Source organism: Hylaeus anthracinus, unplaced genomic scaffold, assembly GCF_026225885.1.
Source record: "Hylaeus anthracinus isolate JK02 unplaced genomic scaffold, UHH_iyHylAnth1.0_haploid 11989, whole genome shotgun sequence".
Taxonomy (NCBI): Eukaryota; Metazoa; Arthropoda; class Insecta; order Hymenoptera; family Colletidae; genus Hylaeus; species Hylaeus anthracinus.
Window position 1 is genome coordinate 86,323 of NW_026534337.1, and position 27,967 is coordinate 114,289.

Below are 27,967 nucleotides of genomic sequence, written 5' to 3' on the forward strand. Positions count from 1 at the left end.
GGTGCAGGGGGGAACAGTCGCCGAACGGCGACGGTACCACATCGCCACAAGGCCGTCCTCGTCTCCGAACCAGTGTGGATGGTCGGGGACTTAGTACGGCTCCGTGGCCACCGCTAGACCAACCCGCCACTCCGCCAGGCAGTGGACCATAAGGTCCTGTGCCTGTTCAGGTTGGCATGCAATACTCCAAGGAAAGCCCTGTGCGCCATTTCTAGGCCGTCCCAGGACCTCCCTCAGACGACTGAATGGGTATGGGGAGGAAAATCACCTTCCCTGACGCCACGGCCTCCACCTCCATCGCAGCTGGCACAGAGGAGGTAGACGGGAGTGTAGCATCCCCTCCACCTCCCCGAGCTGCCGCAGAGGGTGGCGCCACACCTGCCATCCCCCTGCGGCCCTTCTTCTTCTTTGGGGGCGGGGAGCACGCCTTGCTCCCCGCCTTATGTCCCGCAGGCCGGCTCAACTCGGCGCACACCGCGTAGTGCGGGGCCTCACGGCATTCGGCGGCCCTGTGGGTGGAGCTCCCACACCGGTAGCAGTGCCCGCTCCGGTCAATCACCGCAGTGCACCGCTGCCGCACATGCCCTACGGCAAGACAGCGGAAACACTGCAGCGGTCGTGCTGCCAGCACCACCACCTCGGCGAGGGAGCACCCCACCCTAATTCGCTTGGACTTTTCGATGGCCAAGGCCGCCACGGATGGGCACTGCACCCAAATGGTGCCGAGTCCATTGGGCGGGGCCTTCAGCTCCCCCACCCTCACGGACTCGGCGGTGCAGCCCCCGACTTTCGCAACCGCCGCAACTACCTCTTGGGGTGTCACGGATATGTCCAGCCCCGTCAAGCGGAATTCCGCCTTTTCGACGGGCCTAGCCACCCTAACATCCAGGCCCCCCAAGGCGGCGGTCGTTTTGGCCGCCAGGGCGTCTACCTTCGGGCCCCCATCGGCGCCCGGGACCTGAATAATCAGGCCCCCCGTGACGGCCCTCTTCCAGGAGAGGCCCTCAATTCCGAGGGCTCCCAGGTCGACGTCCTGGCGAGCCCTCCTAATGGCCTCCTCGTAGGTTACCCTGCTCCCCTCCGGGACGGTGATTGTCACCGCCGCCGAACGGGGAGGGGCTATAACACGTGAAGGTGCCCTCTGCGCCCTCGCGCTCTCATTACCCGCACCCTTTTGGACAGGGGTCGAGGAGACGAGCGAGACCAAGGATGGGCGTGCCACCCTCTTCGCCCGCCGCCCCACCACCTGCGACCAGGCAGCCCCTGAGGGATTGCCCAGTGCCGTCGCAGGTTTAGTGGGGGGAGAAGGCAACAACCGCTGCGGAACGGTGGACGGTAAGGCGGCCTGGGCCCCCCTCTTTCTCTCCTTCTTCTTCGTTTTCCCCCCCGCCGGCTTAATAATGACGGGGAAGGATTTCCCGCCAACCGACAGCGTAGAGGAAGCCACGGCACGAACCGCAGCCGCAGGGGTCGACTGCCCCCCCCCCCCCCCGCTCCGGCATATCCACCCTGCAGTGGCTTTGCGGGGCGTGGCTGGGTATCCCGAAAGCCCAGGAGGAGCTCGTTTTTGATTGACGCAAATTTCGCATCAATCAGAGCCCCAATCCTGGCCAGGAGAGCCCCATCCTCCCTCGTCGTGGTGGTCGCCAGAGGCGGCAAGTGGGTGTCGAACCGACCTCCCCGGGCAGGTGGAGACGACGGCCCTGCTAGGGGAGCATCAAGCCTCCTCTTGAGGACCATCATCTCCCCACGCACAGCGTCGAGGGTCTCTCGGAGGCCCTCGACCTCCCGCCGAAGGCTGGCGTTCTCCTCCCTGAGCGTCTGGCCATCCGACTGCATCCTGTGCCACAGAGCTGCCGTCGGTGCGCCGACGCCTACGGGGGAAGAGGCATCCCTGACCCGGGCTTTTTTGGCGGCCTCCCGGGTTACAGGCGGCGACACCGGCCGGTCAGCATCAGCGCGTCGTTTGGCCCGAGCGCACGAGGCCGAGGACATTGACGTCATAGAGACGCCATCATCCTCGTTCACCCCCAGCCGTGACCCCGCTCCCGGATCGAGAGCAGCAAGGCCAACTCGGTCCGGCGACCTCTCGAGCTTGCTGCAGATGGGCCTGCAGCCCCCAGCCCGCGTGTCGATGAAGCCCTTGAACTGGGCCTCGACGGCACACCTCCCTCCTCGACTACTTCCGGGCATGGTAACCCCTCCAACACAACGGTGCATGAGCGTGTGACATTGCCGTCACCCCTGCTATTGCCGGCCGACCCGGCACCAGTGCTTCCTGCGTTTTTAATTAAATTGTCCATAGTTTGTGTTTTACCGGCGCATCGTGCGCGGCGCGGCAGGCTGCTGGACAGGAACGGGTGTACCCTCGGGGAACATGCCTAATGAAAGACATACCCCCTACCCCAGTTCCCCGGGACCTGTCCTTCGCATTTAACCCCCCCGGGAATACCGCACAGGGGTCCCGAAGAAGCCGACTCCTGATCCCGCGCGGCACTACCACCTCGGCAGTGCGAGCACACATCAGCCCCCCCCCCCCTTAGGCCATCAGAAGCAAAGCCAGCGCACAGGGGGGAGCACTCCCAGTGGGCCACCGCGCGGGAACGACCACTCCTCACCTTGCCAACTCATCGCGTTCGCCCTCCGCATTCAGCAAATTGGTCCTCGCAAGCGAGTCTAGACTACTGATGCGGAGGCCCAGGAGCACCGCGTGGAGGTGTGATGAGTGGACTTGGGTCAGTCGGGCCCCCAACTTCTCCAAAGTTCCCCTCACTGTCCGAACAAGCTCGAACGGATATTGGTGGAACATCAGATCCATCGGGGTTCTCGACCAGGCGATAACCGTACGAGTCCCTTCCAGCCCTCACACTCCCCGATAGACTTCCACCTGAGACGAGGCTAAGGTTGCAGCAAAGAAAACTACCTTCATTAGAAGACGTTTTTGACCAGGCCATAGCGGTCGAAAATGAAATTGAAAGATATCGATTAAGGTTTAACAACAATCAAATCAGGACAACCTGCCAACTTTGCGGAATCCTCGGGCATATCGCCAAGGCGTGCAGAAGAACATATTCTCCGTACACTGTACTCGACTACAAAGATGCTGCAATGCCAGGAGTCCAGAGGAATCAAGAACCTAGTCAGACTCGTCCAACGTGCCAATATTGTGGAACCTCAGGCCACTGTACAACCGAGTACCGTAGAAAGGAATACGACAGCAGGAACCGTATCAACGACCCAGTTAACAACAAGAACCAGGGAAACGACTCAGTTTCGCGGTTGAATCAGGGTGCTGCCGCGTGAGCGTAATCGTCGCAACGCACCCAACCAATACCTCTCAAGCGAACATAGAAGATACAGAATTGCCCAAATGCAGTTAACTAGGACTGATTGGATACCTTCCGTAACACTACCTGTAAAGGAAGTAAAAAATAACACAGTGGTATTGGTCGATACAGGTTCAGAAGTAAACCTGTTAAAGAATAAAGTCTTGGAGAACCACGTCCGGATTAATTCCCACCACCGAATTTAGCTCCGTGGAATAGGCAGCGACTTCGTGACCACAATTGGATCCATTGATGTAAACCTCTTCCATCAAGAAGTCATCTTCTATGTGGTCCCTAACGACTTTCCCATTCTACAAGAAGGGATCCTGGGAAGTGAGTTCTTCAACGAAAATAAAGCTTCAATCAATTACGCCGAAGAGCAAGTCGAATTTAGAGGTGTGAGAATGCTATTCATCGGCAAAAAAGAAAAGTCACCTCTTATCCAATTCATCAAAGAAAACGGAAATCATCCACCAACTCCCAAGACCTAAGGACTCAGGAAAACAGATGAAGACATGGATATTGATTTATCTCTCTTTTCCAAATGGACCATAGAACCCGAAGCAGAAACCCTCGTAGAAGATTGTTTGGTTGCGAGCATACATGTGGACCCCACACCAGCATGGCCACAAGGAAAAGAAATTATTTCTGAAAATCTGTTGGACTCAGTTGAAAAAATCACCGCCATAAAAGCCGACTTACCAGTAGGAAGCATCCTAGAACCATTCAATATCATGGATTCCACACCAGCATGGCCACCAGGAAAAGAGAACGCAGAAACAAAAATTAATATCAAGGACACACAAAGAACTAAGATACTCAGAATAATGACGTCCATAGGTTACAAGGCAGGACAAGGCCTCGAAAAACGAAATCAAGGACGGGCACATCCCGCCTGTGTCATCAGTAACTATAAACGTCGAGGACTAGGATACCATAAACACCTTTATATGCGAAAGAAGGTATTGGACATAAATACCACCGAACGCGCATTAAACAAGCCATAAGCGCAACAAAACGGACCAACAGTCATAAATACCATCGAACACGTATCAAAACGAACTTGATGCAATAAGTTCACCTAAAAGGACTTGATGGCTGAACATCAAGATAAGAAGGGGACCAAGATCGACTTCAGCGGATGGAAATTGCGGCACATCCATAGGATTTCACGGCAGACCAACAGCTATGACTGCGGCGTATTCGCGTGCCAATTCGCGAAGTGCATCGCCACAAACAGGAGAATCGCCTTCACGCAGCAGTCCATGCCGCTATATCGAGTGATCATGGCCCAGAAAACCACCTCGGAGTATTTACTGTAAGCAACGAGCCGTCTTATTTAGTCTTATTTTTATTTTTATTCCTTTCCTAGTGCAGTATTATGTTTTGGTTTTTTCTTGCGCTTTGCCCACATTCCGTGCCATTGGCTGTGTTTTTGTTTATTTTTCCTTGTATATAGTGTAAATATTTTCGTTTATTAATTACTTCTCGTCTCTCGCACATATATTCCTACTACTACTACTACTATTATTCTAAAATATATATATACAAAAAAGAAGCAAAAAAAACCAAAACAAACAAAAAACAAAAAAAATACTTAGTTAATATTATATTTTATATTTACTTAATATCTATATACTTACCGTATTTATTTAATATCTGTATACTTACCACATTCACTTAATATTACATTTTTTTTATATACTTATTCACGTAATATTATATTTTATATCATATACTTACTCATGTAATACTATATAATATATACTTACCAAAGGTTACATTTTCAAACGAAATAAGGGAAACACGCGCTGAATTCACACATTTAACATTGCACAGCTTACTTTTTCCAAAATACTGCGTACTCCCGATAATTGCGTCGATGCTCGTGTATCTCCGTAAAAATAGTATATATATATATATATATATATATATATATATATATATATATATATACATATTTCTTTTTCCATTACTCTCACATAAATGTCACATTTTATGCCTTTTTTCGTAATACTAATCAAACGCCAAGACGCGCGTTTATATTCCTACTCGCAGTCATTAACAGACGTTTACTTCATTTCACTTACCAATTTATTAAAACAGATATTATCATTAACGACACTAGCTATGGATAAGTCGTTGACTGTCAGTAACCCATAAGATATTAACGACCTTATACCATTAAGACGTCCGACTGCCGGTAACTAATCAACGCGCGCGGTAGGTTGCCGATCGTCCCAGTACCTTTTACCCACCTGTTACCACGCATTATTCACTATCTACTTAAGCACAGTATCGTAATCAATCTCATACCTTAATTCTCTTGGCAAATGCCGACATTAAATTCCCAAGCGTGGGACATAGGAATATAATCGTCCCCTCGAGTAACCAAATACGTCCGAGCGATAGGACTCTTGGCAAGCATCGTTAGCGTCTAGACATAATTAATCTCGTAGGAATAAGATCACCCTTCATAATTGTAACTAAACCTTGGAGACAAATCCGAGCGCACACCTGCATCGATAGCCGTCAATCGCCAGACGCTACGTCAGCAAAAATAAGGCGCGCTCGGTCCCAGCAGCTCGCCGTACACCGGATGCTGCGTCAGCTAAGATAAGCCACTCGTCGTTGCACCGGTCGAGCCCGTTGAGACAAAGAAGTCGCGGTGGTGGGAACAACGAACCACCATAGACGAGCTATAGTTCGACCGTCGACGAGTTACAGTTCCATTCCGAGTTTCATACAGTTTACGAGTTCCAACCCGACCGTCGACGAGTTACAGTTCCATTCCGAGTTTCATACAGTTTACGAGTTCCAACCCGACCGTCGACGAGTTACAGTTCGATTCCGAGTTTCATACAGTTTACGAGTTCCATTCCGACAATCTTAACGTACGTTTTAAACGTTAAATATTACAATCGCGACGCATCGTACGTCTACCTTCGATTTAACCTAACACTGTCTTCATATTATTACAAGTGTATACTACTCGATATTATATTAAATTCTTGTTACCTGTTAATCTCGTGACGTTATTCCGTTTACCTCTCAAGGATCAGTGTTTGCCAATTTAATATTATTTTATATGATCATCGAAGGAGTCCACCGAGTTTCCGGAGACATCGCGTAGCCACCATACCACGCGGTTCGAAGGAAACCTCTTAAGAGTCCATAGACACTAGCACGGTTGTTCATGCTTCGGACCATTTATACTGAGCAGCTCTCGTTTGCGTTCTCTACAATGGAGCAATCCCAAGCATAACCCCGTTGTTTTCTTTCAAATATCGAGCCTACGATTGAGGCTCTTTCACACAGATTCTATCTGATAATTTACGTCTGTCTCGCGTTTAAACCCTATAATCTATAACCTAACCGCGCATCCGTCGACCACGCAAAGGAACCAGCAGTCAGTCTATGCATCGTTTTCAATCAAGGTGAGTAACTATAACAAAGTGCCCGGTCTCTTTCGTTAAACCTTTATTAACAATTATTCGAATACTTAAATTAATCCCGTTTTTCTTCGCAAGACCACGTTGACCATTACTTTCGTATTTTCTCGCCCTTCTTTTGACTGCTACGTTTGTAGGGACGTGTATTCGTTCGCCAAACCTCTTGACAGTCAACGGACCCACCTAAAATTTATAAATTTAATTAACTTGATTATTTACTCATTACCTTTATTATTATTATTCGAAACCTTACCTGACATTCAGGGAGAACCTTCCGTCTCCTAGACAGTTTCTTAACACCGTCTTGGTTCACTGGTTCCCTCTGTCGAGCCGCTCCGGCAGTTTGAACCTGAAACAAGACGTAACATTAATAAAATTGGTGACAGCTTGGTGGGATATTCCACTAAAATTTGGGATATTCTATTAAAATTTGGTATATCTTATTAATATTTCGATACGTTTTATCAAATTTTTGATATTTTCATTAAAATTTGAGAATATCCGCTAAAATTTACAATTTTTTCATAAATTCAGAGATTATATTCTCTATTTTTGCTACTATTCAAGATACAACACTGGTACCAACAAACAAATAAAATTTATTTCTAATTCAATATGAGTTCCAAGGACGGTGTACAAACGCGCTCTACTACAACTAATTCCGCGCATTATACGGTCGACGAACTAGAAAGGATGGCCGAACACATTACGCAACGTGAGGAAAGAATACGCAAACAAGAACGACAAGTAGAAGCAGACAGACACACTTTAGAGAAACAAATGAACGAACGACAGATTCAAATGGACCATGAAAGAAACGCTATTTTACAAGGATAGGCAGAGATCCTGAAAGAACACGATCGTCTAAAAACAATAGTTCAACAATTAGTCAGCGAAATTAAAAACTTGAAAAGCCGACCCGCGATTCTAGAACGTACACCCAGCCGCGAAGGTCTCGCCTACGAAGATCCCGTAAACACTCAAGGACATCCGATAGTTCCCACACCATTAGATTCTAATTCATCAGGTATTCACAAAAGAGTCAAAGAAGCAACAGACGGAATTCAAAATTTCGATGACACGAAGTCCATGGTTATTCCTTTTTGTGAATCTTGTCTAAGAGCACGCGACTACTTACTCCCAGGTGGACGAACCTCTCCTGACGCGAACTATCTTCAATAAACTCCGCGGACCTGCTTATAGAATTATCGGTCGATCACAATTTAAAACGGTAACCGAATTATGCGACAAGATACGATGATTGTTTTCCCCGATGAAAAACGCAAATTTTTATAAAGGCGAACTAAGCCGCACTTTTCAGGCATCACATCAAACTGTATTGGACTACGCGATTAAAATCCAAGAATTAAGAGATATTGCTACTCGACTGCGTATCGAAGGTTGCAGAGGTCTAGAAGATGCAATTGAAAAAGCGATTCGCATTCACACAGACATCGTGGACGAACAATCTCGATTCAAACGGAACTATAATTCGAATCAAGACAGAAGACAGGACTACAGATCGCAGCAACCGACACCCAGACAACACGAACGACAAGATAGACCGCGATACAATAATGGTTGCAATAACTACAATCGTAATAACTATAGCAATCAAGAGAGACCTCGACCCAATTACAGTAACAACTACAATTACAATAATAATAATAATAATAATAATAATAATAATAATAATAATAATAATAACAGAGACTTGAGACGGAATCGGGACAACGGAACCAATAACGACGGAAGGAATGATATCTCAAATGTAGACCCCAGACCGAACACTTACTCTAATCAAGACGCAAGACCACCTGATAAACAATGCCGCTACTACAAAATTTCAGGCCATACGATCGAAGAATGTCGGAGACTACAAGCCCGAAGGAAATACGAGCGAAGAGAATTCAAAAAGGGAAAAGCCAACGGCTCGCCACAGGACCGCGCTGGGCAGGGCTCTTTTCCGAATCAAAACCGCGGAACATATACGATGACGACCGGAACATCAAAAGGGATTCCCCAACAAGAGGAAACAGTCCTGAACGAAGAGGAAGAAACGATACAAGCCGACGACAGCCTACTCGAACAGTTATTCGAAACATAAATCTGCATCCTATCGACAGCAATTCTGTACCCATGGTTAAACTCTTCATCGACGACTCTGACAAAACGCATACCTTTATGATCGACTCTGGCGCTGAAATAAATTTAATCAAGAAATCGACGCTTCCTACCTCACTACATCTCGACACCAGCGTATGTCCAGCCCTTAGGGGAATCGGGCAAGGGTTAGCCCCAACGCGAGGACGAGTCCTTTTACGCACACTCGGGTATCCAGTCCCATTCCACGTCGTCGACGACGACTTTAATATCCCTTATGACGGGATCCTAGGTGCCGATTTCCTTCATAACCATCTAGCCAAAGTAAATTATGCCAAGAAGGCCATTAAATGGAACCAATGGACGATTCCATTCTACACATCTACCAAGATTAAGGTGAAAGCCAGATCCGTAACGCCAATAAACTTGTTCGTCATACACTCCAACTACAAAACAGGGTACATAAATCTCCTAACTCCTCAGAAAGGAATATTTTTAGGCCGATGCGCCGTTACAAATAATACTGGCCGAGCAATGGCCATGTGCTACAATACAACGATGAAGGACGAAGAAATAGAAATTCCAGTAACAGAATCGCTACCTTTCGACATGCCGGAAGATACCGGACACAGGAATATTAACATATGCAGCACACAAGATGACAGAATCGAGCAAATTATTAAACAATTGAGGCTGGAACGCCTCAATTCGGAGGAAAAGCAACACGTGATACAACTGATAAAAAATTATCCAGAATGTTTTCATTTAAAAGGTGAACCATTGTCGCACGCCAAGGGAGTAACGCATAAAATTGAGATCACAGATGATATTCCGATAAACTCTAAGCAATACAGATTCCCTCCTATTCATAAAGAAGAAATCAACAGACAAATAAACGAACTTCTCAGAGACGGGATAGTCAGGCCATCCATGTCTCCCTATAACTCTCCAATATGGATCGTACCTAAAAAGGCCGACTCAGCCGGAAATAAGAAATGGCGAGTAGTAATAGATTATAGAGGCTTGAACGAAAAAACAATCGGAGATGCATACCCCCTGCCTAATATCACCGAAATCCTAGACCAGGTCGGAGGAGCCAAATACTTTAGTGTGCTTGATTTAGCGTCAGGTTTTCATCAAATCTCAATGGAAGAGAAAGATGCAGCAAAAACAGCCTTTTCTACACCATACGGTCACTACGAGTTCACCAGAATGCCTTTTGGTCTGAAAAACGCACCAGCTACGTTCCAACGTTATATGAACAATCTCTTATCCGGACTTCAGGAATGGAAACTATTTATCTATATGGACGACTTCGTAATATACGCATCTTCATTGAAGGAACACCAGGTCAAGGTCACAAGGCTCATGGAACAGTTAAAGGAAGGAAACGTAAAGCTACAACCGGACAAATGCGAATTTCTACGAAAAGAAGTGGCATATCTAGGCCACATACTAAACGAAGAAAGAGTCCAACCAGACCCACGAAAATTAGAAGCCGTGAAGAAATTCCCAATACCGAAAACTACCTAAACCACTAACCACTAACCACTAACTGGCTAAACCACTCACCGACTTATTGAAGAAAGATAAACCATTCGTTTAGAACTCCCATCAACAACAAGCATTTGAAACTTTAAGAAACGCTTTGTGCACGGCATCCATTTTGCAATTCCCAGATTTTACGAAAACCTTTATCTTAACCACGGACGCCTCTAGCTATGCCATAGGAGGAATTCTTAGCCAAGGAGAAATAGGGAAAGACCTCTCAGTAACATACACGTCCCGCACATTGAATACCTACGAACAAAAGTACAGCACAATCGAAAAGGAATGTTTGGCCGTAGTTTAAATCATTTCCGACCATACTTATATGGGTGAAAATTCAAAATTATAACAGACCATAAGCCGCTGGTATGGCTTAGCAATATTAAGAATCCGACCTCCAGACTCTGGAAATGAAAATTAAAACTTTCGGAATATGAATTCACCATAGTATATCGACAAGAAACCACAAACTTGAACGCGGACGCATTGTCACGAAATCCTCCAGAGACCGTAACCGTTATGCCAGTAAACACCTCGTCGTCTGAAGATTACGATACTTTAATCGATGTTCCGAGCAAAGATCGAAAACGCCGAAGATCCTCCGTTTCCGAAGAATTCATTAGAAAAGAAAAGCGAATAGGCTAATCACCAGCACTCGAAGATGAAACCGAAGCTGACCTTCTTGAAAGAAATCAACCATCCACGTCAAGGGATCAACCCTTCGACCGATCTCCAACACCGACCAATCCGCCTTATTCACCTCCCATTTCTACGCAAATCCCTGACTACGCGAATCGGGAAACTTCAGCCGAAGAAGACACGTTCCGAGGACATTCATACCACATCCGAAGAAGAGGAGGAACTCCTAATTGACAGAGAGCCGAGATTCGAATTCCTCAGGATAATTAAAACGAAAGAACCATTAACATTACAAAGGAACAACATTGTTATCTTCGTTACTTACCAAGGGAACCCTGCTTGTGATGGAGCAAAGGAACTACATGAAATTGGACAAATTCCCAATCCTTCGGACCTTACCCCAGATGTCCCACACGTCAAGAATCTAAACAAAAAATACCTCATAACCATTCCTATCCAAGAACGTTCGACAGCTCCCATTAATAAAAGCCAACTTCTTTCAGGTTTACGTATGATACGATCTGTACTGGACGAGTTGAACCTTAACTCTTTCTCTATTCGAATGATAGACCCACTAGGGGACGTCTCATGGCACTTCGTCAATACTAAATTGCGAGAATTGTTCGAAAAGTATAGAATCACTATAACCTATTGCACCAGCGAGATAACAGTTCCTCCAGTTACAGAACGATCATCTATTATCGCGAACGTACACGGTTCGATTACGAATGGACACAAGGGTGTAACCAGGACACTCAGTCGAATAAAACAGAGGTACATTTGGCCTAATATGAAAACGCAAATTCAAGACTACATTCGGGCATGTAAAATTTGTCAACTCAAGAAATTAACACGAGTAAAGACCAGACAACCAATGATAATTACAAATACACCCGCTAGAGCCTTCTATAAGGTCGCGATAGACATTATGGGACCGCTCCCAACGACCACGGACGGTAACTCTTATATATTGACGATGCAAGACCTTCTAACTAAATATTCTCTGGCAGTTCCTTTAAAGAATATAAGTACGACCGCGATAGCAGATCAAATGTTAAAAAAATTGATATGTATTTTTGGTGCTCCTAAAGCGATACTAACCGATCAGGGAGCCAACTTAATATCATCCGTGATGAAACATGTGACAAAGAGATTCAATATTAAACAACTCAGAACAACGGCATTCCGACCGCAATCGAACGGCTCGTTGGAGAGATCACATCACGTTCTATCGGAATAACTGAAAATCCAAACCGACAAGGGTCAAGATTGGGATACGTGGCTTGATCTAGCCATGTTATCATATAGTACTAGCACGCATAAAGCAACTAACTTCACCCCCCATGAACTTGTAACGCCCCGGGTTCGTCAGGTCCTAGCTCCGATTAGAATAGGTATTAATTCCCCTTTCTTATTTCAAGTATCATGGACCAATATCCCAGGAGGAGAGCAGATGAGGTAGCCGAGCGGAAACTACAACGATGGATCAACGGAATCCTCCCAAGTAAGTATTCAACGAGAAATGATGTTAGTTATTCCACTCCATGGCAGTTAGCATGGAGACAAAAAACACAGGTAAGCTTAATTAAGATATAATCAATAAATATATAAGTAGTATGGGTGTGCATGTATCCAAAAAATGTATGCATTGAGCATACTTTCAGAATCACACCCTATTCGACCCGATAACTACGCAACCTGTCTCGATTTGTATTTTCGGGTACCCACACACCCCTAATAAGTAAATAATTATAACTTATTTTGTGTTAAAACGTGTAAGCTAATATAAAATGAAATGAAAAATGTAAAAATATTACAAAAATATCTATTTTTGTTTGTACGTATTAACATTGTAATTATCTCTAATCTAAAAACATTTTCCTGCATGCTTTTTCATATATCTATTGATTGTAGAATGTATTTTTCCATGTTTCCATTTTTTCTAGCCACAGTTATCACAGTCCGCAACTGATCCTGATAATCCAGAAGTTCCTCAAGCTGGGCCAAGCAATATTATCATATTGCCAACAACTCAAGACAGTTCAGGACATACTGCAAATTCTCAACCTGGTCCAAGTAATGTATTGCCATTGCCACTGTCAACATTTCAAGACACTTCAGCACATATTGTAAATTGAGTAACAATATCAACTCAACAGCGAATTACACCATTCCTACCACGAAAGATGACAGTAGCAAACTGCAAAAATATTGATGAAAAATTATTATGCCTGTTTATAAATGATTTGCAACCTTTTAAAATAGTTGAAGATATTGAATTCAAAGAATTTGTACATGCTTTGAATCCAAGTTACGAATTTCCAAATCGCAAATTTATTTCACACTCTTTAATCCTGGCTCGCTTTGAAGAAGCCAAATGTACCTGCAAAGAAAAATTAGAAAACAGTACTAAAGTTTCTATTATAACAGATACGTGGACATCACTAAATACTGAGTTTTATAGCTGTGACTGCACATTTTATTAATAATTTCAAATTAGAATCAATTCTTTTAACTTGAGTGCAAATGACAGATTCCCATACAGGTCAAAATATTTCAGATGAATTAAAAATAATATGCAATGAATGGGAAATAAAGTTTTTAATAAAGTTGACTTTGCTACAACTGATAACGCTTCAAATATGAAAACCGCTATTTTAAAATATTGTAGATGGAAACATATTCCATGTTTTGCATACAGTTTAAATTTAATCGTAAAATCTAGTTTAAATAATGATGCAATTAATTTACTCCTTGAAAATGTTAGAAAAATTGTTAATTATTTTTAAAAAAGCACCACAGCTGCAGAAAAATTGAAAAAATACCAATTAAATTTAGGCACAAATGTACAGAAGTTGATACACGACGTACCAACTAGATGGAACTTTACTTACAATATGATAGACAGATTTATAATATTAGAAGAGCCGATTAAAGCAACAATAGCAATCATTAATAAGAACTTACCACAAATTACAAGTGCAGAGTGGGAAATATTGCATGAATTGGCAGTCATACTAAAACCGATTGAATCAGCAACAAAAATTATAAGTGGAGAACAATATCCAACCATATCTATTATAATACCATTGACATCAGGATTAAAAAACATCTGCCAGAAACTAAAACAAAAAGATTTTTCAACAGTAACGCAACAGATAATATACCATATTGAAATAGGAATACTAGAAAGATTTACAGAAGTAGAAACAGACATAATAATACAAATTTGCACATTTTTAGATCCACATTTTAAAAATGCCTTTTTTTCTGAAGAAAAACTTGATATAATAAAAACAGAGATAATAAATATATTAATTGACAATAGAAGCACAAGTACAACTGAAAATATAATAAACATAGAAATAGATATACAACCAGATACAGATACAGATACAGATGAATTATCTATTTGGGATGCCTTAAAAAATAAAGTAAAAGAAAATATGCCGAAAGTCATGATCCCAGAAAACATAATAGCAACAGAAATACAGCAATATTTAATGGAGGAATTTTACAACAGAACCCATTAATTTGGTGGGAAGACCATCAATTTTAAGTTTCGTTATTGACTAAATTAGTAAATAATTTATTTTGCATGGTGGCTACTTCAGTGCTATGCGAAAGATTATTTTCTAAAGCCGGGTTAATTTTAACAGAAAAAAGAAACAGATTACAGGCAGAAAAATTATCTATGCTGTTATTTTGTTCTTTGTATTTTATTTATAGTATTTGTATTATGTTTTATTTATTAATTATATTTTCTAACTGTGTTACACTTTGTAAAAATCTAAAGACGCTTACAATTAAATTAAAACTTGCAATTCATAATTATTGACTTATTTTCATTACTCTTCACTCTTCCTCATTAAAGCATTCTTTTATTTACTATTCCTTACTTTACTTTATTTTATGCGATGTATTTGATGTCGTTAATTACATACTTATGTATATAGAATATATGTAAAATATACAGGTAGGGTGTTTTTCATTACGGCGCATATCCATTTAGGCTGAAGATTCTAACACGCATACAAGGAACAGTTATGTTCTTCACCAATCAGAAGCGATCACGAAAAATCACGAATCACTGTGAAAAATCACCGTGATCGAATCACGAGTGATTCACAAGTAGCAGTTCTAGCCATCTCTAGTGTAGACTGACGATATAGTAACAACAGAACAGACGACGACAGCGCCACAACAGAAAGCGCGATAACGAGGCAGGCATATTACCATACAAATCATCAAGATTTCACAGCAACGAAGCTGATCAAGTTTTTTGAAGCGAAGAAGCAATATTTTCTTACGATTATTTTTCTCAAATATTCTTTACATCACTCCGCATGCCACTGCAAAGCACGATTTTGCAATTTCGGCCTTAAAACTTTATAAATAGTAAAAGTATGGTTTTCTTTTTCTTATAGAAGATATTTGTTTACAAACACTTTTTCCAAAATCAGGCCTTGCAGTGGTGTGCGCCAAGGTATAAGGAATATTTTTAAACCAGAATTATTAGAAAATATTGCTACTTTGCTTCAATATCCTTGACAAAAATCATGTTAGCCTAATCGCCCTGTCCTCGTTTCTCCTGCAATTGTTGTATCCCCCTCTCTGTCCTTGTCCCAGAGTTTCCTACTTTCTCCGCAACTGTCGCTGAAGTCAACTCGGAGTTTGGCTCTGGATCCTGCGCACCCTTAGAAGTAGAATTCTTGGTTTTATTTTTACATTGTATTTTTTTGTTTGTAACAATGGCTTTAAATATGGTCAGACGTTGTTTGTTATCGAGCACAGAAAAAATACGTAAGAAGCTTGTGTACTTCTATTTTGACTAAGTAATAGATTCATATGTTGTATTAAAGTTAATATTTTTATAATATGTATATACTTTTGCATTTTGAATTATTAGTATTAGTAATATATTATATTAGTATTATAGAAGTGTATTAAAAATAAGAAGGTTAATTAAAATGTGTATTTTCCAGAAGGGCAATATAACTCTAAAATGAATTATAGTAATAAACAGATTTCTGAAAAATATCAAATGTTAGCGGTATCTGTACCAAAGGAATTTATTTATATGGTACAAATGAACAGACCAGACAAATTTAATGCTATGAACGATATTATGTGGAAGTATGTATTTATATGAAATCTTGATTAATATTACGTTCAAAATTTTATATTATTTATGTAATTGTACAGAGAATTCAAAAAGTGTTTTGATGAATTGGCAATAGATCCAGAATGCAGAGTCATAATTATTTCAGGAGCTGGGAAAACATTTTGTGCAGGTATATAGCACAAAATATATAGCTCTTATTTTATAAACATTTAATTTAGTAAAAAAAAATAGTTCAAAAACAGTATAAGATGACTTTTATAGGTATTGATTTCCAAAGTTTGATGCAACTAGGAAATGAATTAACCAAACATGAAGATGTTGCACGAAAATGCAAAGTTTTACAACTAAAGATAAAAGAATATCAAGATAGTTTTAATGCCATCGAAAAGGTTACTCGTTAATTATAATCTTAATATTCATAATTATGAGTTTACTCGAACTATATTTCAGTTTTAATAACTGTTTTTCATAAAATTATCCTTTAGTGCCCAAAACCTGTAATTGCAGCCATACATGGTCCATGCATCGGAGCTGGTATAAATATGGTGTCAGCAGCAGATATTCGATATTGTTCCTCGGATGCCTGGTTTCAAGTAAAAGAAGTTGCATTGGGTATGGCTGCCGATGTGGGTATATTGCAAAGATTTTCAAAAATCGTAGGCTCTGACAGTTTAGTTAGAGAACTTGTATATACTGCAAGAAAATTTGCAGCTTCCGAGGCATTACAACATGGTTTTGTTAGTCGCTTATTTCATAACCAGGAAAGGTAAACAATTTTCTTGATTTTATGTAAATAATACATAATATTATATTTTACCAATTTTACTTACTTTTAATTTTACATAGTTAAAAATACTTTTTATTCCAATTAGTTTATTGAAAGGATCAATGGAACTTGCAGAACAGATAGCAAGTAAAAGTCCAGTTGCGGTACAAGGTTCGAAATTAAGTTTAGTTTATTCGAGAGATCATCCTGTTCAAGATAGTCTTGATCATATTGTAAGCGTCAATATTACTCCACCTGTAATGGTATAATTACCGTCATTTAGATATAATTATATTTCTTTTATTTATATTTGCAGGCTATGTATAATCAAGTTATGCTTCAAAGTGAGGATTTTTTGGATGCTTCTGTGTCACTGGCTACTAAATCTGATCCACCACTTTTCTCAAAATTATAAAAAGAGATTTAAATGTACAATAGAACCTTGGCAATTGCATATAATATTAAATATCCAAGTAATGACCAAGAAGCATTGCATTTACTATATGGGATGAGTGTGTGTGTTTTATTTGGGCAGACGAGTATTATATAGACACACATAATATATCTTCGAAGGATTTTTAAATGTATGACTTGTTATACTTATATATTTTTGGACATTATATTTGATATTTTATATGTTAAACAGATTGTAATAAAGAACTATTTTTAAACCTGTTAATACTATTGCAGCTTCTAAGGCAACAACTTTGCTTACTAATAACAAATTTTCGTTGCTACTTGTATTTCCTGTACTAGTAGACGATATTACTTCGATTAATCACAAAATTATGTCTTTCCAGCAAGTTAAGTCTGAAAGCTCTGAAGAAGACTTTCCAGTCTACGTTTTTTAGGTGTAGCTTCTAATAAAGCAGCATCCATTTCGTCAACGATAGAGTATACATTTAATTCGTTAGATATTTTCACCTACAAACGGTATTTTAAAGTGTTCTATATGTAATTTTCATTAATTTTAATAATAGTAATTTCTATAGTAGAATTGTAAGTGTAGATGTGTATACGAAAAAGAGTATACAATACGTACAATTAGTAAATTAATGTAATGCTCGTAATTGATTCTGTTTGTTTGCGGATCGCATGCAATAGCCATCATATCAGTTATTTCCTGTTCCGAAAATGGTTCCGCAATTTCCATCATTGCTTTTTCTAGGACATCGCGGATAATGTATCCTCTGTTTTCACGATCTAGTAATTGAAATGCTTTTAACAAGTTCTCTGGTTCAGCTGGCTTAAATCTAGAAGAAATATATAAACTTGAATTTTAGATAAGGCCATAGAAGAGATCAGATATCTAATTGTTATTTTGTTTAAGTAAAATGGAAGTATGCAAATAACTAACTTGCGTTCGTTTATAGATTTACACATATACTCTAGAAATCTATTTAATGGTACGCAATTGTTTTCTACATTTTCCACTTCAACTTGTATCTCTTGCAATTCTGCTTCGGTAATAACACATCCTAATGCTCGAATAATTGTTCCTAAATCACTGACATCTATTTCACCAACTTTTCCGCTATCAAATACATTGAATGCCTCACAAAGCCTTTTCTCTAGGAGAGTTGGTTCTAAAGCAGACACTGTACGGAAATAACATAAATAAGCTGAAAAGTACATAATAGATATCTATGATTTAAAATTATAGAATAGAAAAAGCAATACATAATAGGTAAGTATATGGAAACAAATCAAGTGATAAATTTATTAATGTATCGATTTTAACACTTTCTCTTCTCAATATGTTATTGGTCATTTTTATATATTGCACAATGTTTTACTCACTCATTTTCTGCTTTGCATTTATATACATTAATAAATCTAAAGAAACTACGTTACACTCGTACTGACTGACTGACTGTAGTTGATTTGTAAATGTTTGATCAATACATTTTTAAAGTAAACATGTATGTGATTTCGATATGTGTATAAAATTTATTTTTTCTTTACAATAATACAATTCTTTATTTGTGATATTAACGTTAATAGTTCGAAATATTTCACGTATGTACGTAAATTGTTCATACATACTACGTAGAGTATCGCGTCTTGTTGATCGTCTCGAAAACATGCTTTGTCCTCTAGACGATTTTGACATTTGATGAACGGAATCATGTTTTGATACTGAATGCATTGTATTGCGAAGTCTATTTTAACTTATAACCTGTTTATAATGTGATAGTCTATATAGATCTCGAAAAAGAGTTAAAATATTTCAGTCTTTATAATAGCTTACGTTTTAAATTAATATTATGTACGTTTCCGTGATAAAAAATAACTTGTGAATTTAGCAAGTAAAATAATCGACAATAAATTTTTAATCTGTACAAAATTCAATCTAATTGACATACATATATCTATATTGTTCATATTAGTTTCTATTCACACTTCAGGTTTTCACATTTTTTGAAAAATACCAAATATTATTCTTGCTATTATTAAATGTATGTTTGATGCAAAAAAATACACACGAGAAGTTATTTTTATTTAAAGCAGAAAAAATATTCTTTGAATAAAATATTTCGCTATTCGGAAGTATTTTTTAAGAAAATATTTTTTGTCGCATGAATGACGGAAAGGCACAATTTTAAAAATGAGCCGTTTGTCGATCTATTTCTGTAAGATCTTCTATTATTTCTTGCACACGCGTTCCAATCTTCTTGGCTACATCTATTTTTTCATTATTTGGTAAATAAAGATATCGCCAAACTAAGTCACCATCGATAATTCCCCTTGCAGGATTTCCCTGAGTTCGGACGTAACTTTTGTACGTACTGAAAAGGGAAAAATAATTACAGAAAATAACTTTGATCTTAATATATGCTTTATGAATACCAAGAAGCAAGATAATTACCGATAAGCTTTGGGATTTAATCCAGCAATGTGACAAATATGTGTTACCAACACATTTTGTAACATAAGTAACCGTCGATATGTTTTTTCTGGCACAGGTAAAATATAACCAAGACTTCCATCTAAAGTTGCTAATACAAAATACAATTAATATAATTTTACTTGCAAATTGAGCTCGCAATTATTTTTTTCATGACTTTTTAAACTTTAAACTTTTAAGCTTACCATACATGGTTACGTGTCTTTTGTCCGCACCAGAAAAGTGTTTCTTATCGTTTGCGGGATCCGAAAGTCTGCTTTTTATACGGAAGAACGTATTTATTTTCTGGCCTAAGTGGAAATCAGCTTTTCTAATTAACTTTTGTCCTCCAAGGCTTTCTCTCGACTCTGGTTGATACATAAATAAAGCTATATTGCTTTCGCCGTCAGCCACAAGAAATCCTAAATTTGTGTTATCAATCAAGTATTCAATAGTATATACTTCTGCTGGTCTAAAATCCTGAAAAAGTATTTCTGTTTTTAATATTTTTCTAGAGTAAGAACGTGCTACTGCTAGCGAACTTACACTTACCCTACTGACAAGAGATAGTGTTCTATACTCTTCTTGAAATCGTAATAAACTAATTGATTTATATACATCGGCTATTAAAATTAAGCTTTTAATGCTTAACATTTGGTGAATGTAAATTTGTGTATCTATAAAAGCAACTCCGACAAGGTCATTATCCTTTAATTGCCAAATATATATTTTTTGTCCAACAGCTGAGACTAAAAACCCTGATACTTGCGTGATAGCAGTTATCGGACCTTTCTGTTCTTTTGCATAAATCTGCTTGAATCTATTTTTCGTTAATGGTTGGCCAGGTTCGGGTACAACTTCGATTATATCAAATATGAGGATCTGGAAAAGAATTTCAAAACTGAAATCGTAATCGTATTAAACGTAGTATATTTAATATAAGTAAGGTGTACCCTTCCTCTGCTTGTAATATCTTCGCCATAGTTATAATTCGTTCCCACTACTATGTAACCCTTTAAACCAGATCGTGTTCCTTCGTAAGCTAAAGACACATTTTTTAAACAAGTGGCATGTTCCCATTGATCTAGTTCAATTTTAGTATTAGGAATAGTTTCCCATGAAACAGGCGAGAACAACACTATCGAAAATTGTTCTTGAGAGGGATAAATAAATCTCTCTGATCGTTCTTCTTCTGTGAATTCCTAAAGCAAAAAGAAGAAAATTAAAGTAGTAACGTTGCTACGACCATTTTAAAAATATCATTGTTATTTCCTAAGTTCATACTTTATCTTCGCCGTTGAATCTATAGTAACTCTTAAGTGGTTCGGCTATACTCGTTATGACACAATAAGTTTTACTTTCAAGATGATATGTGACAAAATGTGGCGTGCATCGTAATGGTACTTTCCTAACAGGCCATGGCGCATCGTATGATAAATGGGTTGGTAAAACGCATATCCTTAATTCTTCCTAAAAAATTAAAACATGAATATTTACATTTCATTTGAACTTTAACAATAATGGTTGTAACGATAACGACAACGCAAGAATGCATATAGTTACCGTAACTTATAAACAAGAAACATAGACAATGGTTCTAGGACGGTGATATCATTACTTCATGTGTTTATTAATATTCCGACATTATAACCTCAAAGGAAAAAAACATAGAAACTGATCCACTATAAAATATAATGTTTGACACGTAATTGAACAGAATTGGTAAAGTACATGCATCTCCTTATAAGATAATTTCTTTTTTATACACACTAAGCATTTTTCACGAACATGTTCATGAAAACCTTCATAAACATACGAAGTAATACCACACCATACGCAATAACAATTATGAAAATAAAACAAACATAAACACGATGATACCTTACTGTTGAAATAGAGGAAACCTTGTGGACAGTTTATGTTATTAAAAGGTGCAAAGGATGTAACGGGGCCATCGATACCCATTGGGTGAGTGCGTAATTCACCTCTTCCCGTGAGAAATATCCAATGCGGATAATCACTACAAATAAATACACCATTGTATCCAGCAATGTTACTAAAGTAACGCATCATACAATGTCGAGTTTCATTCATTGAAGGCATATCTTCGTCTTTAGGTACTGACCTATAAAATAAAATACTAATTTATAGTATGCAAAAATTAAAAATTATACAGTTTAAGAAACAAATTCTATACTTTAAATGTCCTGGTATTATGCCATGATCTAATTTCTTAAATCTTAATTTTAAATGACCCTTTGGATATCTATATGCTTGATAAATTTGAAGTCCAGAATCTAGTCTTACTAAAAGCATTGGTCTACTTCCGTGATGACCTAATGCTACCATTAAAATTTCACGCACCTGTAACAATATATTTTTGTATAAAAGATGTACTTGATACTTTAATTGATATACAAGCCATTCCAATATTATACTATACTTAGTTCAAACGAACATAATGCACTTATTTATATAATGTTTTAATTCTTAATCAGAGTTAATAATTAATGTTTCTGTTCCAAAGAGACCCTACATTAAGAGTACAAATGTTTACCTACATAAATGAACAGTGCTTATTTGAACTACACAGGGTGTCTCATTATAATCTTTCCACGCGATTATCTCGCAAAATATTCATCAAAAAAAATTTTTAAACGAAATATGCTCTATCTGAAGGGGGACATTCAATGGTGTACACTGATTTTTTCTGAGTGGAGGCGCCTTCGAGATTTGAAGGTGACCTTTGTTTTTTTAAACGGAAACGCAGTTTTTTTTCACGCCAGACACATAGCTTACCTCAAGACAAATCCATTGATCTACATTATATTGACCTTGAAATGTAATTCAAAGTCATTTCAATGGCTTGAAGTTTTCTTCTTCGCTGCATGTCCAGAAAATGTTTCTTATCTTCTAAATTCAAAAGTACGACCTTGAACATTTATCCAGCACCTGATTCTATTTCTAAATGACAATTCAACTTGTTCTAAAGTGTCCCTAGCAATTTGCCTGCAAGCATTTATTATTCAAGCCTTCATATTTTCGGCTGGTGTTGGCTATTCCACATAAACTTTATCTTTTATGTAACCCGAAGTAAAAATACAAAAATGTTAAATCTAGTGACCTTGGTGGAAAAGGTATCGGACTTTCTCTACCTATCCAGCATCTAGGAAACATTTCATTCAAAGATTGTTGAATGCGGCGATCGTAATGAGCTGGAGCACCGTCATGCTGAAACCACATACGCACTCTGGTGGGCACTGGAATGTCTTCTAAAAGGATTTGCAACTCATTACGAAGAAAATTATTGTATCGTTCTCCAGTTAGTGTACCATTAAAAATATATGGATCAACTAAAAGCCACCAATAATGTCACACCAAACATTTAGAGACCATTAAACGCTGATGTTCAATTGCTCGATGCCAGTGAGGGTCTTCATCACATCAATAGTGGAAATTGTGACGATTCACTTCTCCCGTGTTTTTGAAAGTTCTTTCATCCAAAAATAGCACATAGGAGAAGAATAAAGGATCACGCATTATTCTACGCTGAGACCATTGGCAAAATTTCAATCTGGCACAATGATCGGCATCACGTAATGCTTGATGTAAAGAAATGTGATACGGGTGAAAATGATATTGTCGAAGGATTCTTGACACCGTAAATCGTGATACGCCGACACTGTTTTCTATGACCCGAGTGCTAGAGAAAACTTCAAGCCATTGAAATGACCTTGAATGATATTTCATGTATATGCCACAATATTTGTCTTGAATATACCAAACAAATTACATACTTATACTTTTAAAATCATTTAATTAATTTGCAATACCTGCATTTCAGGATTGGGAACTTCGTTAACAGTTGCTGTTTGTAGCGTTGTAGACTCCATACTGTCATGTAATACATATTGTCCATATCCGAAATTACGAATAAGGTAAGATAGACGTAAATCAGGAAGAGAATAAATTTCTAGTGTTCCACTATCTCTGTATACTAATAACCAATATGTTGGTTTTATCTCTTGTAAATGTTTTTGCCACCTGTAAACAATTATTAATTAGGAGAACGATTATTTCTAATAAAGGAATCAACTGTAAAGTAACTACTTACCAAGGAGCTTTTTTTGATGCTCCTTCGGATACTTTAGCAACTGATGGTGCAGGCATTTGAAAGGCTGGTGCATCGCCATAGAGAAGGTCATCTTCGTTGTCGATATTAGTAACTATAGGTGGTTCTTCAATGTTATGTTCTTCTTCATGTACTTCGTCTTCTACATTTTCAGGTAATTGTGTTGTAAATATTCCACTAACATCTCTATAGCCACATAATGCTTCTATTTGAGGGCGCTAAAATTTAAGTGATGATAATTGAAATTAGAAATAACAAGTAGCAAATGTTTCAATAAAGTAATTAACTTACGAATAATAAATTAGCTGCTTGAGCGTGCAATTTTGCAGTTCCACGCCCTTCTCTGAGAGTCAATAACATAACTTGTCCATCTTCAGAAAGTAATGTTACATAAGGATCTGCACAACTTGCATGTATAATTGGACATCCAAGATCTATAGGCATGTGTTGAATCTATAATTGTGATACGTGAAACTATATCTAGGATTTTATACAAGCATGCGCACAAGTAGTTATTTACCGTATTAATACTATAGATACCTGCTCAATTCCTTGTAGAAGACGTACACCCATTTGAGTGACTTGTACTATATACCTATTTGCACCAAGATTTCCAGCAAATACTGTGCTCCCCTGTGTGCTAAATCCACTTTGATCCACTTCATTAATTTCTTGGCCAGTTTGTAATATCTACATACATTATAATTTAAGTAACATATATTATATTTAGAAACAAAACTATCGAATAAGTATAAAATACACGATACCATAGTTGAATCTTCTTGACTTAAAATCAAAAAAGCATGTGATCCTTCTGCTTCAGGTCTTACTTGTTCATCGATATTTAATGTGCCAATGACTGTCCACATATCTTCACATCCTGGTAATTCGAATGTAGTTACAACCTGTTTCATTATGAAATAATATTCTTGTTAGATCAATATTAGAATAATTACATTGTAAAATTACTAATTTAAATATTAAAGCGTGAAACAATCACCTGAGGTCGAATCGCACATTGAAGAACACAAAGTGCACCATTTTTACCATATCCAGAAGTTGTGACAAGTTCAACATCAGGGTCTTGACTGTGTGAAAATTCTTCAGATAAAAAAGCTGGTTCACCCATAGATATATTGCCGCACGGTCCAATATTTAATAAACTATCACATACCTGCAAAGATTTAATTATATAATGAAACAAATTTTTTAAAAATTCTAATGTGTTTTTACATGTAAATACCTCAAATATATATGATGTAATTTGGATGGAAGTATGTGTTTCACTTCCATACACCTCCAGCTCTTCTGGATCTTTTATATCTAGTACATCAGATGCCATCCAATCACCTATAAAATCTTGTTTTATCTTTTTTGCTGGAGTTTCTTCGGTTTCATCTTCTTCGATTGTTATTTCGCTTTCATATGTATTTTGCAAATTTTCTGACTCTTTCTCGATAAATCTTAATAAAAGCGAATTACCAAGACGTGACCCAAGAAAGAGGTAATTATCTTCACACATGCATACCTATAAATTAAATTTTACACATATATGTATAAATTAGTATATCATTCAAATTGTAGAAATGACATATTAAAAGCAGAATGATACACTGTTTACACATTGTTGATACATATTTCATACATATAAATCAAACAATTTATTTTTCAAATGTACTTACACATGAAGTTAAAACACTTGCTGCAGCTTTATCAAAGTGAAAGCCCCTCACTGAACGCATACTATCAGCAAACAAGGATAATACATACAACTCTCCACTCTTCAAAGAAATTACTAAACGATCTGAAGATATAAATGCAACTTGGGAACCTTCTAAGCTTATCTTTACTCCCTCTTGTGGTTCTGTATTTATAAAACATGTGGGTAAAGATTCTTATTCATCTTGGATAAAGAATACATTAAATACATTATTTAATACTAACTTAATGGAAAATTTGTACTGGTTTCTGCTAGGTTATTTAAGGAAACACCGTAAGGTGGTATGCTCTGATTTAAGTAAATGAGAGAATTAACCGCCATAATTAGAGTCCCACCAAGTGGTTTCTTCACTGGTACTGCCTGATAACAATCGAATGGTAAATTTGATACAGACCAAATTATGGGATGTACTCTCTGTTGAATATTTAGCGATATTGCAACCATAGCACAAGTATCTTGTCTGACTGCGATACGTCTACAATGTTATATCGTATTAGTTACTCATTCAAAGATCTTGCAGAAATAAGTTAATGTATATATAATGTAATTAATTGTACAAATGTTAAACTTACCCTGAAAATGTCCTAACTGGCTCGTATAATATTAACAATGTTGGTTCATAATAACCATGTAAAAACTGTAAATCTATTATGTTGTCCATTTTTTCCTCTAAACATTTTAATACTATCATATATGATGACAATATAGGAATTTTATTAGATGATGCTTTTGAATTATCTAATAAATCTCCATCATCGAGACTTGGATCTTTCTTAAAAGGTAATACAACTAATTTCCGACCATATATTAACATTACCGCACATCTTCCTTCAGGATCTACCCTAACGATAGGAATATGATGATGATTTGTCCATCCATCCTAAATAAATAAATAAATGTATTTTATTACTTTTCCTAAAAACTTGTTTCATTTTATGTTATAAATGAAACTATATGTATAAAATATTATACTGTAAATATTCAAAAATACTTCAAAGTAAAATTACCCTGATTTCTTCTTCTTCGAAATAATGTAACGATACTGTTCTGAGATCATGTGTATCTTGATCATATTCTACAACTGATAATTTTGCATCACGAAAGCTTAACAGGAGAGAATCCCTTTGAGATCCAACAAGAGCTACGGCTTGCATTGACATTACATTTCCATGTAATGTGTATTGAGATAAGCATTCCAACTTCATTTTTGGTGGACGTGATTCTGAAAAAAATAAATTAATCATTTAACAATATAAAGTTGCAAATTAAAAAATATTTGAACATATATATCTTTTGTAATTTACTATTTGATTTTTAAATAGATGGTAACAAAATTATATACTTGATAATGTAATAGGAAATAAAAATAATTATATCGACGATAATTACTAGAAGGGTGTATTAAGTGACTGGTATATAATAACTACCAAGTTGTATACATGTATGTAAGGCATATGTTGAATATCTCAAATAATATTTTTTATCTACGCTGTCGAAACATCGAATGATTTATTTCTATTTAGTTAAGAATTATTATAAAATTCATTAATATTTATTGAAGAAAAAGAACGTCGAAGTATGCTTAACTCAAAGCACGCTAAAGAGAAACATTAGTAGTATAAGACAGAATTGACTTAAACAGATAATTAACAAATTTTAAGTAACAGATAACTAAACATACCTGTATATTTTTCTCTTTTCGTTATGTCTACGTCTGGTATTAAACAAAATACTCTGATAATATTTGCACCGGCCACAACAAGACATTTTTCTGAACGATTAAAGAAATAACATGTAATAGCGTGTTCTACTCCTGTAGCAGGATGAGTACTTTTACATATCGAATACATTGCGAATTGTACTCTTAATCGTTATAAACTGAAGTCATATTCCGTACAGGTTAGTATACAGAAAATTCGATACAATATAACGATTTGAAGTTTGTTGTGTTGCGGCCACGGCTTGTGAAGATAGGGATTTTGGCGGATTTCACTGACATGGGTAAGGTCACGGTGTAAGAAAGATAGGTGGACCGACTCTATCCCCACTCCTGTGATCTTAAAGAAATATTTACTTGTCCCTCCTGCAGAGGGTATTAGTGTAACATGTGATCTGGGCGCTCTGCACCCTGGACGAGTCGATGACAATGATGCAGTACCCCCTTCCAACTCTCTTCGGTAGGGGCGGAATAACGAAATCGTTATTAAACACAATAAAACTTTATTTCTATCGGCAGACGTTCCACGTGTCGCAGTTTGTACTCTCTGAA

The 27,967-nt window shown here is 38.1% G+C and overlaps 5 protein-coding genes and 1 long non-coding RNA gene across 10 annotated transcripts; 3 read left to right on the top strand and 3 right to left on the bottom strand.

Annotated features, from left to right (window-relative positions):
* Positions 1-6,754: 6,754 nt before the first annotated feature.
* Positions 6,755-12,432, bottom strand: LOC128887675 (uncharacterized). Its single transcript, XM_054143838.1, has 3 exons — positions 12,402-12,432; positions 7,032-7,127; positions 6,755-6,961 (listed from the first exon to the last, which is right to left on the bottom strand). Exons 1-3 carry the CDS (start codon positions 12,411-12,413, stop codon positions 6,755-6,757), a joined length of 315 nt encoding a protein of 104 aa, XP_053999813.1. The 5' UTR covers positions 12,414-12,432.
* Positions 12,433-13,594: 1,162 nt separating this feature from the next.
* LOC128887676 (uncharacterized) lies at positions 13,595-15,574 on the top strand. Its single transcript, XM_054143839.1, has 3 exons — positions 13,595-13,613; positions 13,871-14,299; positions 14,629-15,574. The coding sequence occupies exons 1-3, from the start codon at positions 13,595-13,597 to the stop codon at positions 14,904-14,906; spliced, it is 726 nt and encodes a 241-aa protein (XP_053999814.1). The 3' UTR covers positions 14,907-15,574.
* Positions 15,575-15,716: 142 nt separating this feature from the next.
* Positions 15,717-17,638, top strand: LOC128888054 (delta(3,5)-Delta(2,4)-dienoyl-CoA isomerase, mitochondrial). The gene is made up of 7 exons (XM_054144673.1): positions 15,717-15,871; positions 16,054-16,204; positions 16,274-16,362; positions 16,455-16,582; positions 16,679-16,959; positions 17,066-17,192; positions 17,276-17,638. Exons 1-7 carry the CDS (start codon positions 15,820-15,822, stop codon positions 17,372-17,374), a joined length of 927 nt encoding a protein of 308 aa, XP_054000648.1. The 5' UTR covers positions 15,717-15,819; the 3' UTR covers positions 17,375-17,638.
* Positions 17,076-19,136, bottom strand: LOC128888075 (dynein regulatory complex protein 8-like). 5 transcript variants are annotated; one of them, XR_008460157.1, is made up of 5 exons: positions 19,006-19,108; positions 18,317-18,581; positions 18,002-18,212; positions 17,675-17,883; positions 17,077-17,214 (listed from the first exon to the last, which is right to left on the bottom strand). XR_008460157.1 is itself a non-coding variant. In XM_054144704.1 (4 exons), the coding sequence occupies exons 1-4, from the start codon at positions 19,106-19,108 to the stop codon at positions 17,206-17,208; spliced, it is 588 nt and encodes a 195-aa protein (XP_054000679.1). In that variant the 3' UTR covers positions 17,076-17,205. The 5 variants fall into 5 exon arrangements, 4 of the variants coding, with proteins under 4 accessions (XP_054000679.1, XP_054000676.1, XP_054000678.1 ...); XM_054144704.1 differs by lacking the exon at positions 17,675-17,883 and having other exon boundaries at positions 17,076-17,214; XM_054144701.1 differs by lacking the exon at positions 17,077-17,214 and having other exon boundaries at positions 17,742-17,883; positions 18,317-18,557; positions 19,006-19,136.
* Positions 19,137-19,554: 418 nt separating this feature from the next.
* On the bottom strand, positions 19,555-27,695 carry LOC128887996 (cleavage and polyadenylation specificity factor subunit 1). The gene is made up of 20 exons (XM_054144554.1): positions 27,380-27,695; positions 26,706-26,920; positions 26,271-26,578; positions 25,923-26,173; positions 25,661-25,842; positions 25,222-25,506; positions 24,979-25,152; positions 24,746-24,883; positions 24,519-24,668; positions 24,270-24,431; positions 23,961-24,196; positions 23,680-23,890; positions 22,044-22,210; positions 21,728-21,971; positions 21,131-21,316; positions 20,800-21,048; positions 20,399-20,728; positions 20,053-20,326; positions 19,829-19,958; positions 19,555-19,748 (listed from the first exon to the last, which is right to left on the bottom strand). Exons 1-20 carry the CDS (start codon positions 27,546-27,548, stop codon positions 19,562-19,564), a joined length of 4,248 nt encoding a protein of 1,415 aa, XP_054000529.1. The 5' UTR covers positions 27,549-27,695; the 3' UTR covers positions 19,555-19,561.
* On the top strand, positions 22,240-25,103 carry LOC128888125 (uncharacterized). The gene is made up of 5 exons (XR_008460177.1): positions 22,240-22,585; positions 23,691-23,784; positions 23,935-24,132; positions 24,802-24,861; positions 24,965-25,103. It is a non-coding gene; the product is annotated as an uncharacterized LOC128888125 (long non-coding RNA).
* Positions 27,696-27,967: the final 272 nt, after the last annotated feature.